Source organism: Haliotis rufescens, unplaced genomic scaffold (genome assembly GCF_023055435.1).
Source record: "Haliotis rufescens isolate VD_foot unplaced genomic scaffold, xgHalRufe1.0.p SCAF_104, whole genome shotgun sequence".
NCBI lineage: Eukaryota > Metazoa > Mollusca > Gastropoda > Lepetellida > Haliotidae > Haliotis > Haliotis rufescens.
The window spans coordinates 74,706-92,171 of record NW_025963785.1 but is presented as its reverse complement, the minus strand read 5'-3'; the positions used below and the strand labels follow the sequence as shown (position 1 = coordinate 92,171).

The following is a 17,466-nucleotide window of genomic DNA, read 5'->3' as shown; positions in this document are numbered from 1 at the left end:
GGACATGTTGAAATTGTGTTCGTGTCCAGGAAATGAGTGTGCAAGAGGGAAAGATGGAATGGTTTGACAGACTTACTGGCTCAATCCTTCCTATCCTTCTACCGTAGAGCGGTTAGCCGGCTAGCTCCGAAGCTCAGCTAAATCCCTTATCGTAACTATCATTGCCAACGGATAAAAAATGATACATTTACTCATGGTTACTATGCATGATGTTTTAAATGTGTTCATTGTGCTAACGGCAGCGAATGTGAGGTATAATTTCTATTACTGACTCTTTGCCAAGCCATGGTAAACTATGGGATGTTGAGTGGAAGCAATGGCATATGTGATATATGCATGTGTGTATTGCAAAGGTGTGTACAGCCACTTTCCAGTAGGATATTCCTCAATTCACACACAGGTCATTAGCTGAGGGATGCTGTTGCAATTACATGCAAGGCTGTTTTAATTAATATATTCGGAGGGTGTGCATTGTACTGAATATTATCTGCTGACTGACTGAATGGCTATATTGATAAACTTGTCACCTGTTGCCTATCCCGTGGGGATTCCAGGCTAAAATTACTGAAGGTAACCTATGCTTGTCCTACAAGGCGACTATAAATGAACCAGCTTGACAGACTTGATGACGAGATAAATTGTGTGTGAACATAACCAGTGTGGCATTGTTCATAATATCAAACACTGGTTTGTTTGGTACAGATTCAATTATTTACAGGCCACCGTGATGTTGTTGAAATATGCCTGACTGTGGAATTAAATAACATTCACTCACTCACTGTTAAAACTGCTTGACCTGGACTGTCCTTTTGCACACACTTTCCAGTTATATATGTGAATAAAACATGGGACATTGAACCAGTTGTGTCTTGTTTTTTTATATCACATTGTTTTTGTTGGCAGGGTTGTATAACGGAATATGCATTATTTATAACCCATGACTGAAAATACTATATTGGAATATGTAAACTAATGAAAAAGAATGAATGTAGTGGTTACATACGGGGATGCTTTAAAGTATTTATTCATATTTACTTTAAGAGGAGTGACTATTTTTTTACACTGCTTTTAGCTATATTCCAGCAATATCACGGCAGGGGACACCAGAACATTTATTTTAAGAGTTTACAACAATTTTATGTCTGGGGAAGTAATGCAAGTAACGTTTTAGGTGTTGGCAGTAATTTAACAGTTTCAATTATTTGTAGTTCTTTCACATTTGTTTATTAGGAAACTATGTTAAAAGATACAAAGTCAAAGCTGACCTTGATGTATGCTCAGGATGAAAATGTCATTGCATCCTCTTGTGTATTGTCAAATATCAAATTTACCTTTTTGTCCAGAATTGGTGAATGGTAAATTTTGGGAATTTGATGATTGAAGTTTTTCTCCGCCTAACTCCTCTCCTAATCCTTTACATGTCTTTTTTGTATCTTGGTAATTAAGATTCATCACTTTGTAAACTGCAATTCTGAAGCTAAATCTTCTTATTTGTCTTGCTAAAAAGTAGTTTGGGTACTAATATAGGCATGTCAAATTATTGTTGTCCCATATTGTCATATTTACAAGTGTGACAAGATATCTCATCACTCACACTTGTTCTTGGTCAGTCATCTGTGCATTCAGTAAATTCATCATCATTCATGTAAGTCTAGGTTCATAGAAAATGAAATATGAACTTCATTTTGTATGAAGTTGTAGAGATTACATGAAATTAGTGCTCCATTCAGAATATCCATCTTAATATAAATAAGTGTTTGGGTACTCCTTTTAGCATGTTTTGTAAGTTTCTATTTTCATGGGGGGCACGGGTGGCCCAGTCGTCTAAGGCGCCGTGATTCGCTGTGCAGAGTTGTGTCCCTTGTGCACGCCAGAAACCTATGAATGTGGGTTCGAATCCAGGTTCGCCCCGATTATGTTTCTAGGTTTGTCAGCACCATACCCGTGCTCGTGGGTTTCACCGAAGTGGTAAATGTTTGAGCCCTGAATCACTTGGGCTTTCCTCCCACATTAAGCTGACATGCCGCGATATAACTGGAATACTGTTAAAAGCGGCGTTAAACCCAACTCACTCACTCACTTTTTATTTTCATGATCGTCCAGACATTTAAGCACAAACAATATTTGCATCCACAAAACTCAGTCAAGTTGTTGGATTTGTGTTGCAATGAAATAAGATGGTTGGGTGAATCGTGCGCTTCGGAAAAATCAGTTTATGCTTTATGTGTGTCTAGTTAACTTGTGAATTTCTAAACCCCCGTTTTAGCAATAATAAGCATGAGGACACCAAACTTCATCTGGGCAGAAATACAAGCAGGTCCTGACAATGACTTGTAATTCTTCCAAATTCACAGAGCGTAGGCTATTGCTGACAATGGAGTTGCTTAACAATGTGTCATACTGGGTACCAATTCTGTGGCAAGATATACTTCTAAGATATATGTTAAAAAGTTTAATGTCGAACATTCTTTTTGACAGCTATGTTAATTAATAGCTGGTTTCGGGGCTGTGAGGTAACCTTGTGGTTAAAGTGTTTGCCGAAGACCCCGTTTGATTCCTCACATGGGTTCAATGAATGAAGCCCATTTCTGGTGTCCTCTGTCATGATATTGCTGGAATATTGCTAAAAGTGGCATACAACAATACTCACTCACTCACTTTCGCTGTTTTTTTTGTTAATTGTACAGAATGTAAAAGTGGTACGAAAGGGTAGAAATTCTAGTCCGCTATATAACATGTCAAATCACAGACCTCTCTATTGAGGGATACAAATTACAGGTTCAGAATTAATCTAAGTCAATTAGTGTAAGACTAGTTAATTCAGGACAGACAAGTAACATTTCCTTTTAGACTTCCACTTTTACCATTAATCTTTACTATGAGGAACACAACGGTTCAGAGTGGATACCTACCCCTTCACCATGAAGCAGTAAGCAAATGCTCCATAACGTGTTCCTCATAATAAAGAAGATGACATCCATAGAGGTTATTTTATGTGTCAAGTGAAATATCATGTGTCTCTCATCGCATGATGGGGGGGATATTTTCACGAAAAATATCTTCTCTTTTTTCCCCGTCACGAGAAGAGGAAAACATGATATTTCGATCAACATTGATAATGTGAAACTAATGTAAGAAGGACATCAACAGTTTCTGTACGGGCTAGACACCTATGATAACGGTAGACAATATAAGGGTAGGTAACTCTTGTATGATAATAGTTCCGTCAAAGTGTTATGTTTACTGCAGTGAAATATCAAGTGTTATGTTCACTGCAGTGAAAATATCACTTTTCTCAACTTCAGAAAACTCTTTCACACTAAAATAATTATAATAAATAATTATTTTCCCTCATGTGTATCACTTCTAAATGCCATTCAAAGGTCAAAATGACAATAAATAATAATTTCTAACCTTATTATAAATGGCGGCCTTTTCATTATCATGACACTAACATATCATGAGACATGTTGATACCTGTGTTCAATCCTGCAGAACTGACACTGTACATTTAGTTAAACTACACAGTACATATAACCATTAGTAATAACGATTGCCGGCTGATTGTTTGAGAACAAATATTTCAATTATGTAATAGGGAAACAAGCAGAAAGGGCAAAATAATTAGTTTTTGATTTTGGGCGAAATATGTGGTACATTATAACATAGCATTGTTAACATTTAGAAAAGCAATATTTATAATAATGTATCATTGAATGCTTGATTTTACTGATATCTTAAAGTAGTAATTACAATTGTTTCATGTTTGTTTGTTTGTTGTTTAATGCCGCTTAATCAGGGGATAGTGGGTAAAATGTTGTTTGTCCGTCATGCTAAAAACCTAGCTTCAATTCCTAATTCCATGCACATTCAATCCTATTCAAGGTTGTCCCTTCCATAATGATCCTAGAGGCATTTAACGGGTTGGGTGGTAAGGCTCGCTGACTTGGTTGATGCACATCAGTCACTGGATTATTTACAGACCGCCGTCATATAGCTGGAATATTGCTGAGTGTGGCGTTAAACAACAAACAAACAAACTAATGTTCCTGGAATGTTGCAGAAGTTGTTGCCAATAATATGATGTATAGGCGACTAAATGGATCAGGTGGTCAGGCTCAGTGACATGCGTGTCATTGTACCCAGAAATAGTGGCTGCTGCCTTTCCTATCATTCACTGGTTAGTCTGGTCTAGATTTGATTATTTAAAGAGTGACATGATGTAGCTGGAATGTTGCTGATTTCTGTATTAAACAACAACAACAACAAAAACACATTAGCACCTGAACAAAAGATTTCACAACATAGTGCATATTGGATGCAGTGCTGTCAAACAGATAGCTGGTTTGACAGGAGCTGGGATTATATCTCCATGTTAAAAATGTCATGTTAGAAAACCGGCGCTGTTTTACAAAAAATGTGTTCACACTGTTCATGAAGTAGGACCTGGTGGTTTAACCTATTTACTGAAGGAACAAAAACTGAGTCCCAGTAAAAGGCCCACATCATGCAGTACTGATAGTCTTACTGGATATTGTATGTGTTTGGAGGAAGCATGAAGACTTGTGATCCAGGTTACCGTTGTACAAAACAACCTTAGCGCTACGACTGTCATAAGTCTATGTAGATATGGGAGTTACGATCACCTTAGCGCTAAGATCGCTTTGTACAACACACCCCAGGTTGCTACAACTTGCTGTTCCGAGTTTCATCCCTCAGCTATACCAACACTGGCTGATATTCAGTTCAAAACCTTCGATTTGTTAATGATCCATAGGGGGCGATCGGGTGGCCAAGCGTTCACTTGTCATGCTGAAGACCCGGGTTCGATTCCCGACATGGGTGCAATGTGTGAAGCCCATTTCTGGTGTTACCCCTGATATTGCTGAACTATTGCTAAAAACGGCGTAAAATTGAACTCACTCATTAATGATCTCTAGGTTTGTCGGCACCGTAATCATGCTCATGGTGTCCCAGAAGAGGTAAATGTCCTCCCAGATGGAGCTGACATGTCATCATATAGCTACAATTCTGTTAAAAGCTGTGCTGAATCTAGGTCATTGTGTTTTGGAGCTCATTTGACATGTTTGTGTAGGAACATACACCATTAATGTAACCATGCTTACTTGACCAATAGGTCCACACAATTCTCCAGTCCACTGCTCTGATATGTCTTTCAGGCAGCAATGTAAGTGATATATATTAGCTCTGTAAATAACCATGTTGACAGGACCAAAACAGAGTTTTCCTTCTTCAGGCTTATGACTTACAAGCAGACTTACGCAAGGCCAGCATTTATGCAACTTCATCCAACTGCATTCCTCCATATGCCCTGAATATTTCATACCCATATATTGTGTACATGTTTCACATCTTTAAAAAATATGCCAATGAAATAACTGTCAGAATAAAGATAGGCAAGACAATTCCAACCAATCAAATTACAGCTCTTTATTCAAAACCTTTCAAACAATACTGACATGTTCTGTGAATTAGGCAAATTTTTCACAGAGAAAGCTGACAGAAACCTAAGAGTAGGACATCTTCAATGTAACCTAATTCTTAATTTATGCAACACAAAAAAGTTAAAGAACACCCAGTTCGTTTTCATAGGACTATTGTTAATCTGTCATGATATGACAGATTAACAGTAGTCATATGAATAAAATCGAGTGTTCTTAAACTTCTTTTGAGTAGTATACATAACATTCTATTCTTTTCCAGTTTATGTGCAGTGTTTGTATGTCAGACAGATAGTCACACAAATCTAAAACAAAGTATTTTACTTTTTCAGTCTGCAACTTTGTTGTACATGATCGATGTCTACGAACTGTTGTGTCAGCTTGTTCAAGTATTGCTGCAAATCGTGTCAAGGTAAGTTGTAGATGTGTTTCATCTTATTCTTTATTAATGTTTTCGAACACATTGAGTTATTTGCTTAACTTCTGTTTGATTTGTACAGCCAATGGCAAGGAAGTTTGATTTGTACGGCCAACAGCAAGCAGTTTGATTTGTACAGCCAATGGCAAGGAAGTTTGATTTGTACGGCCAACAGCAAGGAAGTTTGATTTGTACAGCCAATGGCAAGGAAGTTTGATTTGTACGGCCAACAGCCAGCAGTTTGATTTGTACAGCCAATGGCAAAGAAGTTTGATTTGTACGGCCAACAGCAAGGAAGTTTGATTTGTACAGCCAATGGCAAGGAAGTTTGATTTGTACGGCCAACGGCAAGGCAGTGATTTGTACGGCCAATGGCAAGGCAGTTTGATTTGTACGGCCAACAGCATGGCAGTTTGATTTGTACAGCCAATGGCAAGGAAGTTTGATTTGTACGGCCAACAGCAAGGCAGTTTGATTTGTACGGCCAACGGGAAAGGCAGTTTGATTTGTACGGCCAACGGCAAGGCAGTGATTTGTACGGCCAACGGCAAGGAAGTTTGATTTGTACAGCCAACGAGCAAGGAAGTTTGATTTGTACGGCCAACGGGAAAGGCAGTTTGATTTGTACGGCCAACGGCAAGGCAGTGATTTGTACGGCCAACGGCAAGGAAGTTTGATTTGTACAGCCAACGAGCAAGGAAGTTTGATTTGTACAGCCAACGAGCAAGGCAGTTTGAATTGTACGGCCAACGGCAAGGCAGTTTGATGCATAGGCACAAATTGGATTCTGCTTGTTTGGTGGATTTTTTGGACGCGTCATGTGACTACCTGTGTCATCATCCAGTGGGCAACATCCAAGACTGCAGGATGTGTAGGAACCGTGTTTGATGTATTATGCAATAAGATGCAAGGCATGGATTATTTGGCTTCTGTAAACAAGCATTTGTTGCTGCTAGTTGTAAGAATGATACTAATCACTGTACATGCTGTATGTGGTTAGTGATTGCAAGAAGAGGCTTGTCTGGTTAATTTTTTGTTTTACTGATTTTCCCAGTGAATAAGGCAAAAGAAGGGAAAGCAAAATTCAAGATATGACTGATTTGAAGTTATTTTCCCGAGCCCCCCCCCCCCCAAAAAAAATAAAACACACCAAAAAATACAAACAAAAGATGTTCAAATAAAGATTGTGACTCTATCTATTTTGATTTGCTTTTTACATGTTATATGAGGTCGGCTCATCCATAAAAAGAGAAATAATATTGATTTGGCCCAAGTGAACAATAGGATCACCTGATGTAATTACCAGTCAGTGCCGAAAATGTTTCAGTTTGCAAACCCAAACTTGTACTTTGGCATTATTTTCAGTAGATTTTAGGCTTAGCATATGTACTAGCATCAGATGATCTTACTCGACCAGAAGAAATTTGACTTGATTTGGGTTTGGTACTAGTGCCTAAAGTTACAGACTGAAATATTCAACTGACATCTGCAGGTGAGACGCATCACTCCATTTAATGTATGTGGCAGATTAGTGCAATAAATTCAGTGTTGTACAATTAAGATTGTGCTGGCTGACCTTGGCTAATGGTGGCTACTACAGCAAACTCCCTGACACACTGAGTGAGTGAGTGAGTGAGTTGGATTTAACGCTGCTTTTAACAGTATTCTAGTTATATCACGGCATGTCAGCTTAATGTGGGAGGAAATAATATTGACAACCCAACTCACATTCATGTACCAGTTATTATGCAACCTTGTAACTTGACAAATGAAGAGGGATATAAAAGTCTATCAGAACATGAATTTTATGCTCCTAAGTCCTGGCCAGAAAAGGGGACCGTCACTGGCAGAGGATGACACAAAGGATGGTTTGATGAATACAGAGGACTTGATGTTTGACCACCAGCTGCAGAGGATCTGATATTTGACCATCAGCTGCAGAGGATCTGATGTTGACCACCAGCTGCAGAGGACTTGATGTTTGACCACCAGCTGAAGAGGATCTGATTTTGACCACCAGCTGCAGAGGATCTGATGTTTGACCACCAGCTGCAGAGGCTGATGTTTGACCACCAGCTGAAGAGGATCTGATTTTGACCACCAGCTGCAGTGGATCTGATGTTTGGCCACCAGCTGCAGGGTATATCAAAGGACTTGATGTTTGAGCACCAGCTACAGAGTATATCAGAGGACTTGATGTTTGGCCACCAGCTGCAGGGTATATCAGAGGACTTGATGTTTGACTACCAGCTACAGAGTATATCAGAGGACTTGATGTTTGAACACCAGCTGCAGACTATATCAGAGGACTTGATGTTTGAACACCAGCTGCAGAGTATATCAGAGGACTTGATGTCCAAGGGTGGAAACTGGACTTTTATAGTCAGTTAACTCTCTTGCCTCGGGAAGATGAGGTATCACATGCTCGTCATAAGAGCCATAAAAGGCGACTATGCTTGTCGTAAGAGGCGACTAACGGGATCGGGTGGTCAGACTCGCTGACTTGGTGGATGCATGTCATTGTATCCCAATTGCGTAGATCGATGATCATGATGTCAATCACTGGATTGTCTGGTCCAGACTTGATTATTTACAGACTGGGATATTGCTGAGTGCAGCATAAAACAACAAACAAACAACAAACAAATCAATCGTAAGAGCCACTTAATAAGATTAGGTGAAACAATTAGTGACCTTGCTGATTGTGTCATCATACCTTGATGTCATGGATCATTGCTCCTGCTATCAACCACTGGATTGCCAGGACAAGGCTCGGTTATTTACACGCTGCTGTGATACAGCTGGAATATCACTAATTGAGGCGAGAAACATGCACTGAATGAATAAATTTGCCGCTACCTTGTAGGCTTCTTGTACAGGCACATTCATTATGGTGTGAGTTACAAATAACTATTGCTACAACTCTTCTTCTAACCTTCCTTAATATGCAGCGTGAAAGGTCTAACACAGCTTGACATGGCCTCACACAGAGAGTGGTGTAATGAACCAAACAACAAGTTTCATTATCATAATTATCAGTTGAGAACAAACAGGCTTCATGAACTTGTGTATCAAACTGACCACACATGACAAGGAACTCAGTGAGAAGCATTGTCTATATCTAGAGCTCAGCTGCATTGTTTATTGCAGCCCCAGTACATGCAGTGAACTTGACATGACGTTATACTCTCAATATGTCCAGATAAAAAGGTGTCCCTTTATTAATTTATGCGAGCAAGGGACACTCACATTTATTGCATTAATTCATGCTTGCATTGATTTCATGACTTAAAGTAGTTGGGAGGCACTCCCATGAAGGACAAGATTTTAAGTTCTCTAGAAGTCTTCGATAACTGTAATATTTCTCAGTTTATTCTCATAAGAAAACTGTCAATTTATCAGGCAGCAAAGAAAAACTGTGAATAATTGTCAACACCTGTCGCATATTATAGTTGTGACAAATATTAAGGTCAACTCAAGGTCATTCACTAATGAAAAGACTTTTGGGTTTAAAGTCATATTGATTTAGGCAAGTATTTCATGTCTATTTCTTTGAATCTGAATCAACAATGGCCCAACTTGAATATCAGTAGATATTGGGGAGGTCAGCTGTCACCTAATTGTGCTACTGTTAAACTGCTCATGACACATCTCAAGGGTGATGTGTATTTAATGTCTTAAGTGTTTTTCAAGAGCTTGAGCAAGGTTGTGATATATCCCGACAGAGAACAAACCTTATTTTGGGGAAAGTGTAGCCTTGATGTCCGCATGCCATCAATAATGCCCCCCCTTACTCACTCTACATTATGAAAATGGGAAACAAATTAACAGATAAGTTCATGTTTATATGTAACCTCTGTTAAGGAAGGAGAGTGCATATGATAAAACCTGTAATATGTGTTAGTGAATGTGTTCGGTTCAATGCACAGTATTTCAACTACTGTAAATCTTGAAATTGACGTAGGCGTGAATTAAGTGCGAAAAATACAAGTTGTCTTTACTTGCATAAATTAACTTTGCATTTATGTCTCCAAAATGACTATCAACAATAAGACAGCCTCACAGCACACTTTGGATAGCGGAAATACTAACTTGAATATAAATATAAAAACAAACACGGTTTATTGAGCAGCAGTAGTAAGAAGTATGTAACAATGTCATTCAAAGAAAAGGAATTGTACAATAGGCATTCCTTGAGTTATCATTGCTGGGGTCAAGAGTAATCTACCCACTTGTGTCAAGCTTGTTGACACCTTCTCCGCATACCAATCAGAGACCTGTTGCTTCAATTTTGTATTGCCTTTGAACTTCAGAGTCAACAGTCAACAGAGTAAACATATAGATGAGATGTGCATTGTTTTTAGGAAAACACTGTTTGTTGTTTTTACAGAAGTGCTCTACTCAGTGCTAATAAGCCGTGCTATTTGCTGTTTGATTGATATGTATCATTGCACTGGGGATGGGGTGGGGGGAGTCGCATTGATATTGAGTCACATTTTTGGCTAGGGGTCAGCAATTGTATTAATTTGGAGACGCATTAATTTCCAGATTTACAGTGTGTCATGGCATGTCAGTTTGAAGTGGGAATAAAGACCTAAGTGATGCAGGTCTTTGAAGTTTAACACTTCTGTGAAATCCATGAGTTTGAGTATGGTACTGGCAGACCCAGAAACGACATTACGGCGAACTGGGATTCTAACACACAATTATAGGTTTCTGGCATGCCGAATAGATGAAACTCTGGATAGCGTGTGTGGTGCATTAGATGACAGGGCCACCCATGTCCCATAATACACCATATTCATATAATAAGCACCCAGGGTGCCCTCAAAATTGGAAATAGGGGACTCTTATTAGAATAAAACATTTGTGAAAGAGTTGAAAGATTGTAAATTTCGTGGTTTATGCCGACAGCCTGAAATGATACAAAAGAAAAGTCTGCGTGTATTATACACGACAGATACATTTTTCCAGAATTTAATTGCCCGAAATTAAGGTTGGATATGACACACGAGTGAGTATTATACACGAATAAATAAGTCTTGTGTACATAGATCAATCAGAAGGGTGCTAATTGCGATTGTTCACTAGCAAATATATTAGCAAATATAGCATGAGCGCTTATGAGAGCGGTGCGCTTATTACGTCGAATAGGGTATATGAAATTACTTATGTCAATTGAGATCCATCTGTCGGAGACTTAGCTACCACTTCCAAACATTCATAGGCCCAAAAGAAAGTTAACCTGCAGCTTGAATAGTAATGGTCGAATACACAAAATTTGAAAACAATATGCAACCATATTGATGTCATATCTGTCCATGTTTGCCTTGGGACTGATTCCACAAACATTTGTGAAAAGAGCAGCAAGTTCAATATCTAGTTACAGAGCAACAGATAAGCAGCGTATTTGTGTAAAATACCCCCCCAAAATATTCAAAACCCAATTACTTTCAATTAACTTGCGTACAGAAACGCATGAATTAAATGCATAAAAACAGCATGCATAAATACCCAAAAGTTTTATCAGCATACGTACAAGGGAGCTGATTTACTAAACACAATAACGAGCTAATTTACTTTCCGAATCAACACAGATGTTTTGACCATTTATATACATCTAAAACATTATTCCATATTTTTTTTAAATCTTAAAATGTTCACTAATTTGGGGGAAAAACCCAATAAAGTGATGAATAGATGAGTGAACAAATATTGGTAACCCAATGAAAAATGTAATTACCCAATTAAAATAGAAACCCTAGAGTAAAAACTCAATTGCTCAAAACGTTATCTAGAGCTCTGTAGTCACCAGGGCATTATGATTTCCTACTTCACTGATTGGTGTTGTAGAAATGGTGATGACACCAATCTGCACATTTCTGAAGACAATGTCACATACGTGGCATATACATATACACTGTATATGTTGTAGTAATGTTAGTCATGCTGTCCAGGGGCTATGCTGTTTGCAGTGTGATGAATAATGCACACAAGAAGTAGGTCAGCGTGATATGAAAGTCTAACATGACTGGTGCTGGACATTCTGTTTGTACTGATGAACAGATCGTTGCTCATACCATGGACCATTGGTGTCTACGTCTAGGTCAGACGTCTTCAATAACAAGCATCTACCGTATTCAACGTATTAAGTGCCCAGGGCTCTCTCAAAATTAGAAATAGGGGGCGCTTATTAGAATATTATTTTGAGTTGAAAGATCGTAAATTTCGTGGTTTATGCTAATAGCCTGAAGTGTTTACATACAACAGATATATTTTTCAAGAATTTAATTGCCCATAATTAAGGGTGATATAACACATGAGTGCGTATTATACACGAATAAATAAGTTTTGTGTACATTGATCAATCGGAAGGGGTGCTGATTGGGATTGTTCACTAACCAATAAATTAGCAAATATCGCCATGGGCACTTATTAGAGCGGGGCGCTTATTGCGTCGAATACAGTACCTTCTTTTCTTTCTGACTACTGAAAAGAAATCATAGTTAGCCCAGTAGGCTATCTTAATTTTCCGTTTAGTCAGCTGTAATATAATCCTTCCTCTCCCATCTCAAATAGATAATGTTTAATTGAGAAATTAGACTGATTTAAGAAAAACTAATAATGCTTGTTATACAGCTGTCACAACTCATATTGCCACAAGTTACTGGTGTTTCAATTGACTATGGGTCTGTCGAAAAAACCAATCGCAGTTGTTAGTTAATGCTGCAAATTACAAAGGGTGTAGTCTGTTTAACAGTGAGTTTAAGGTGGTCAACAAATGTCACTTAATTTCTATGTCTGTGACTTGGTGCAGTGGTCATATTAGACTGGCAAAGAGATGCTTGTAATGTGTGTAATGAGATGATAATATCAATGTGACAGAGTTCATTTATGAGATTTGGGATACCACTATAATACCAGACAATTGAGATATCACACACTCAGCTATTCCTGCATATATTAACAATGGTCCGTTTAACAATGCTCTGTTGATGACAGGAGACAGATCTGTAATAAAAAAAACATGAAGCTGTTATTGAATTGGTCTGGCCAAAGCATTATTGTGAAATTCAAGACAAGTTTGCTTTAGCTCATTGTGCCTGGATAGCTGTAAAGGTTCTGACTTGCTGACCAGGCAATGCACAAATGTCAGTGACTTACACTTCATATGATTGCGGTGAGAAAAGACAGGTTAGATAATACAGTAATAGGTGACCGAGAGTGTGATATCTGACATGTCTGGTATACATTCCAAATCTCACAAATGTACTCCGTGACACTGATATTATCATCTCATTACCAATTGGTTGCACGCTTTACAAGCATCTTCTGTCTACTGCACCGAGTCCCCTGGAATGATTGAGGTCCTAGATGTAGAAATGAGGTGACTGTTGTTGACCGCCAGTGAAGTCTGGCAACGACTTGATGGAAGCCTGCCGACTACTATGGAGTTCAAACACCTATGTTATTGTTCGTATCGTCCACATCATGTCATATGACTGCACCCAGAAGGACCTGTAGCAGACTGTTCCTAGGTTTTGGCCTACAATTAGGATTACATTACTTTGTTTACCACCGATTTTGTGGCTTCCTATTAGGAATGGGAGCATATCCTGTTTGTCCAGACCCTGGGAATTGCGTATTGGAGGGACTGTTACTACCATGGTACATCCATGGTACTTGCACGGTACATCCATGGTACTTGCACGGTACATACATGGTACATACTCGGTACATACATGGTACAGTTGTACTTTTATTAACAGGGTATATATGAAGAACCATTCCAGCCAAATTTGTCAATGGCTGCTTTGCATCCTTTGTACTATTTCCAGAAACTGCATCAAGCCCCTTTCCATGAAGACATTATGGTTCATAGAAAATGAGTTGCTATTTATCCCCCCGGTTTGTAAAACAGGGCATGTGGCGATCAGTATGTCCGTCCCTCAGGCGTCCGGATGCAGAACTCCAAAACCATTAAATATTTCTTGTTGAAACTTTCTATATAGATCAGTGTAGTGGTGAACTGATGCCTTTTGTGAATTTGGAACTTTTATGCAATTATTTTTTGTCGCATGACGACAAGACTGAAAATGGGGGTACTTGTTTCCAGTACAGAACTCCAAAACTGTTGAATATTTTTGGAGGAAACTTGCTATGCAGATCAGTCTAATGGTGAACTGGTGCCTTTTGACGACTAAGGATATTGAAAAATACTGAACAGCATTATATTTTTCTCTACTGAACTGAAGGTATCCAATGGCAATGAACCAAAAGTGGGGATTTAGTAGCCAAACTCCATTTCCTGATAGCACCAGACCAGGGGAATATGTCATCTGCTGATGACTCTTATTTAGAGTACATTTCCTCTCCATTTGAAAAGTTTATGAATTTGTTGTCACTTGAGGTAGAGACTGTCCAATATTTCATATAAGTATTTATTAACTGCAACCTTGAAATCGAATACAATTCAGAGGATAGTATCATTTATAAGAATCAACATTCATGAAATGCAGTGTGAAATTGCAGTGTACGATTTGGTATGAGGTTGTCCCAACATTGTATTTCACAGACCAAAGTTTGTAAATATTCCAAAATTAGAATATCCTCTGTTCATTGCAATTAATTATAACAATAATTAATTGGTTTTTCAAAGAAACATTGTTCTTCACTGATAACAGGACCAAAGAAAGAGAAAAGAGCTATTATGCTTAGTATATTAAATATACATTCAAGCAAAATATGTAGATGAAGATGACTCCATTACAGCATTATATATGTGGTCACTGATATTTTGGGTAGCTTCCATTCATGCAGCCAAATAACACTAAATATACAGTACAGAACAGCAGCATTTTCTAAATTTCATCTGTTTGGTAAGTTAGAGCAAGGACCATGTGTATGTGACTGTGACATGAGAGATCATGTGTTTCCATACAGATAATCTATATACAAGTGATAAGTGGCTTGTTAAAATGCAACCCCATGAAGTGTAAGGATGTTGTCTCAGTGGGGATCACTGATGTTGTCGTGTTGTCGAAGCAGCATTACTTTCAACTGACAACTGTTCAGGCTAAATATTTTCATTGTAAAATGATATTGATGTTATTCTCTGCTGGGGTATTGATTTTCTGTGTGAGGATTGTACTAGTCCATGCTAGATACTGCCTGGCTGATGAGTGCCGAGACCACCTTGGTGACCTGACGACCCCTCAGCCCTGCAGGGTTGGCCATTCGGCAGTGGTGTAGACTATAGTTAAACTTTGTGGCCACTCCAGACACTGCATACAGGGTGAATTCATACCGACCATGCTGGACACTGCATACAGGGTGAATTCATACAGACCAGGCTGGACACTGCTTATAGAGTGACACATACCCACCATGCTGGACACTGCATATAGAGTGACACATACCCACCATGCTGGACACTGCATATAGAGTGACACATACCCACCATGCTGGACACTGCATATAGAGTGACACATTCCCACCATGCTGGACATTGCATATAGAGTGACACATACCCATCATGCTGGACACTGCTTATAGAGTGACACATACCCTCCATGCTGGACACTGCATACAGGGTGAATTCATACCGACCATGCTGGACACTGCATACAGGGTGAATTCATACCGACCATGCTGGACACTGCATATAGAGTGACACATACCCACCATGCTGGACACTGCATATAGAGTGACACATACCCACCATGCTGGACACTGCATATAGAGTGACACATACCCACCATGCTGGACACTGCATACAGGGTGACACATACCCTCCATGCTGGACACTGCATATAGAGTGACACATGCTGGACACTGCATATAGAGTGACACATACCCACCATGCTGGACACTGCATATAGAGTGACACATACCCACCATGCTGGACACTGCATATAGAGTGACACATACCCACCATGCTGGACACTGCATATAGAGTGACACATACCCACCATGCTGGACACTGCATATAGAGTGACACATACCCACCATGCTGGACACTGCATATAGAGTGATACATACCCACCATGCTGGACACTGCATATAGAGTGACACATACCCACCATGCTGGACATTGCATATAGAGTGACACATGCTGGACACTGCATATAGAGTGACACATACCCACCATGCTGGACACTGCTTATAGAGTGACACATACCCACCATGCTGGACACTGCATATAGAGTGACACATACCCACCATGCTCGACACTGCATATAGAGTGACGCATACCCACCATGCTGGACATTGCATATAGAGTGACACGTGCTGGACACTGCATATACAGTGACACATGCTGGACACTGCATATAGAGTGACACATACCCACCATGCTGGACACTGCATATAGAGTGACACATTCCCACCATGCTGGACACTGCATATAGAGTGACACATACTGACCATGCTGGACTCTGGATATGTGATGAATACATACAAATGACATTGAGACCATTCTAGACACTAGACATTGTGAACACTTAAAACATCCACGTTTGATAGTGTTATTGTCCAAAACTAAGTTGTACCTCCACCAGCATGGAATCATACTTTGGATCGGTTTTGGTAAAGATCAGTCAGTACCATTAATTGTTAAACATGGTTAGATTAGTCAATTTCAAATGCATTGCAATCTAGTCAGGCAGGATCATGTACCAATTCCTATCCTCATTTAATCATGTCATACAACATCCAATGACAATCTTTTGAAGGTCAAGGTCACAACAAGGTCGGCACCTTTGGATGTTTGTCTTGGACTTTTGACTGCAGTGATTAATGATTTGGATTACATCAGATGACTGACTTGTTTATACCAGAATGCATTGTTCTTCATGCAATTACAGATGCATTCACAAACAGCATTAGACTTCATCACAACGAAAAGTTTACATAACTATGTTATAAGTTACCTTAATCTTCCAAAACCAGAAAAGGCGTCATCAGACTAAAAGTGCATATCATTTTCTCATCAAGTGTTCAGCCACTTGTTGAAACCTGGGTGTAGTCTTATTTCTTTTATCTCATAAACTAACCAATAAAACTCTATTAAGACTTACACCTACTGGAAATGTTGTCAGATTCAGATTAGGGAACTCAAAAGGTTGTTGCATATACTGAAGTTCGCTATTGTTTGGGAACATTCAGAACTGTTGCATGATTTGATTGCTTCTCATTTTAAATGTAATACTAACACTTCATGCTTCAATGCTAGTTGACAGTATTTGAGAACATCTGTTTATTTTAGCTTCCACGACCCGTGAAGATCCGGGGTAGAATAAGTCTTCAGCATCCCATGCTTGCCATGAAAGGCGACTAACGGGATCAGGTGGTCAGGCTAGCTGACTTGGTTGATGCATGTAACCATATCTCAATTCCATGGATTCATGCTCATGATGTCAATCACTAGATTGTCTGGTCCAGACTTGATTATTTACAGACTGGCGTCATATAGCTGGAATATTGCTGAGCATGCTGAGTGCGATGTTAAACAACAAACAAAAATTTTAGCTTCCACAGTGACTAATTGTTCACTGTTTAGGGTATAGTTTAGAATTTTTAGTTGTC

General features: G+C 39.1%; 1 protein-coding gene across 5 annotated transcripts in view; it reads left to right on the top strand.

The window, feature by feature from the left end:
- LOC124131626 (diacylglycerol kinase theta-like) overlaps nucleotides 1–17,466 on the top strand; it is a 55,559-nt gene that overhangs the window by 602 nt on the left and 37,491 nt on the right. For all 5 annotated transcript variants that reach the window (XM_046495018.2, XM_046495017.2, XM_046495016.2 and 2 more), the window contains exon 2: nucleotides 5,795–5,874. In XM_046495018.2, the coding sequence (XP_046350974.1) occupies nucleotides 5,795–5,874 (80 nt within the window). The remainder of the gene's footprint in view (nucleotides 1–5,794; nucleotides 5,875–17,466) is intronic.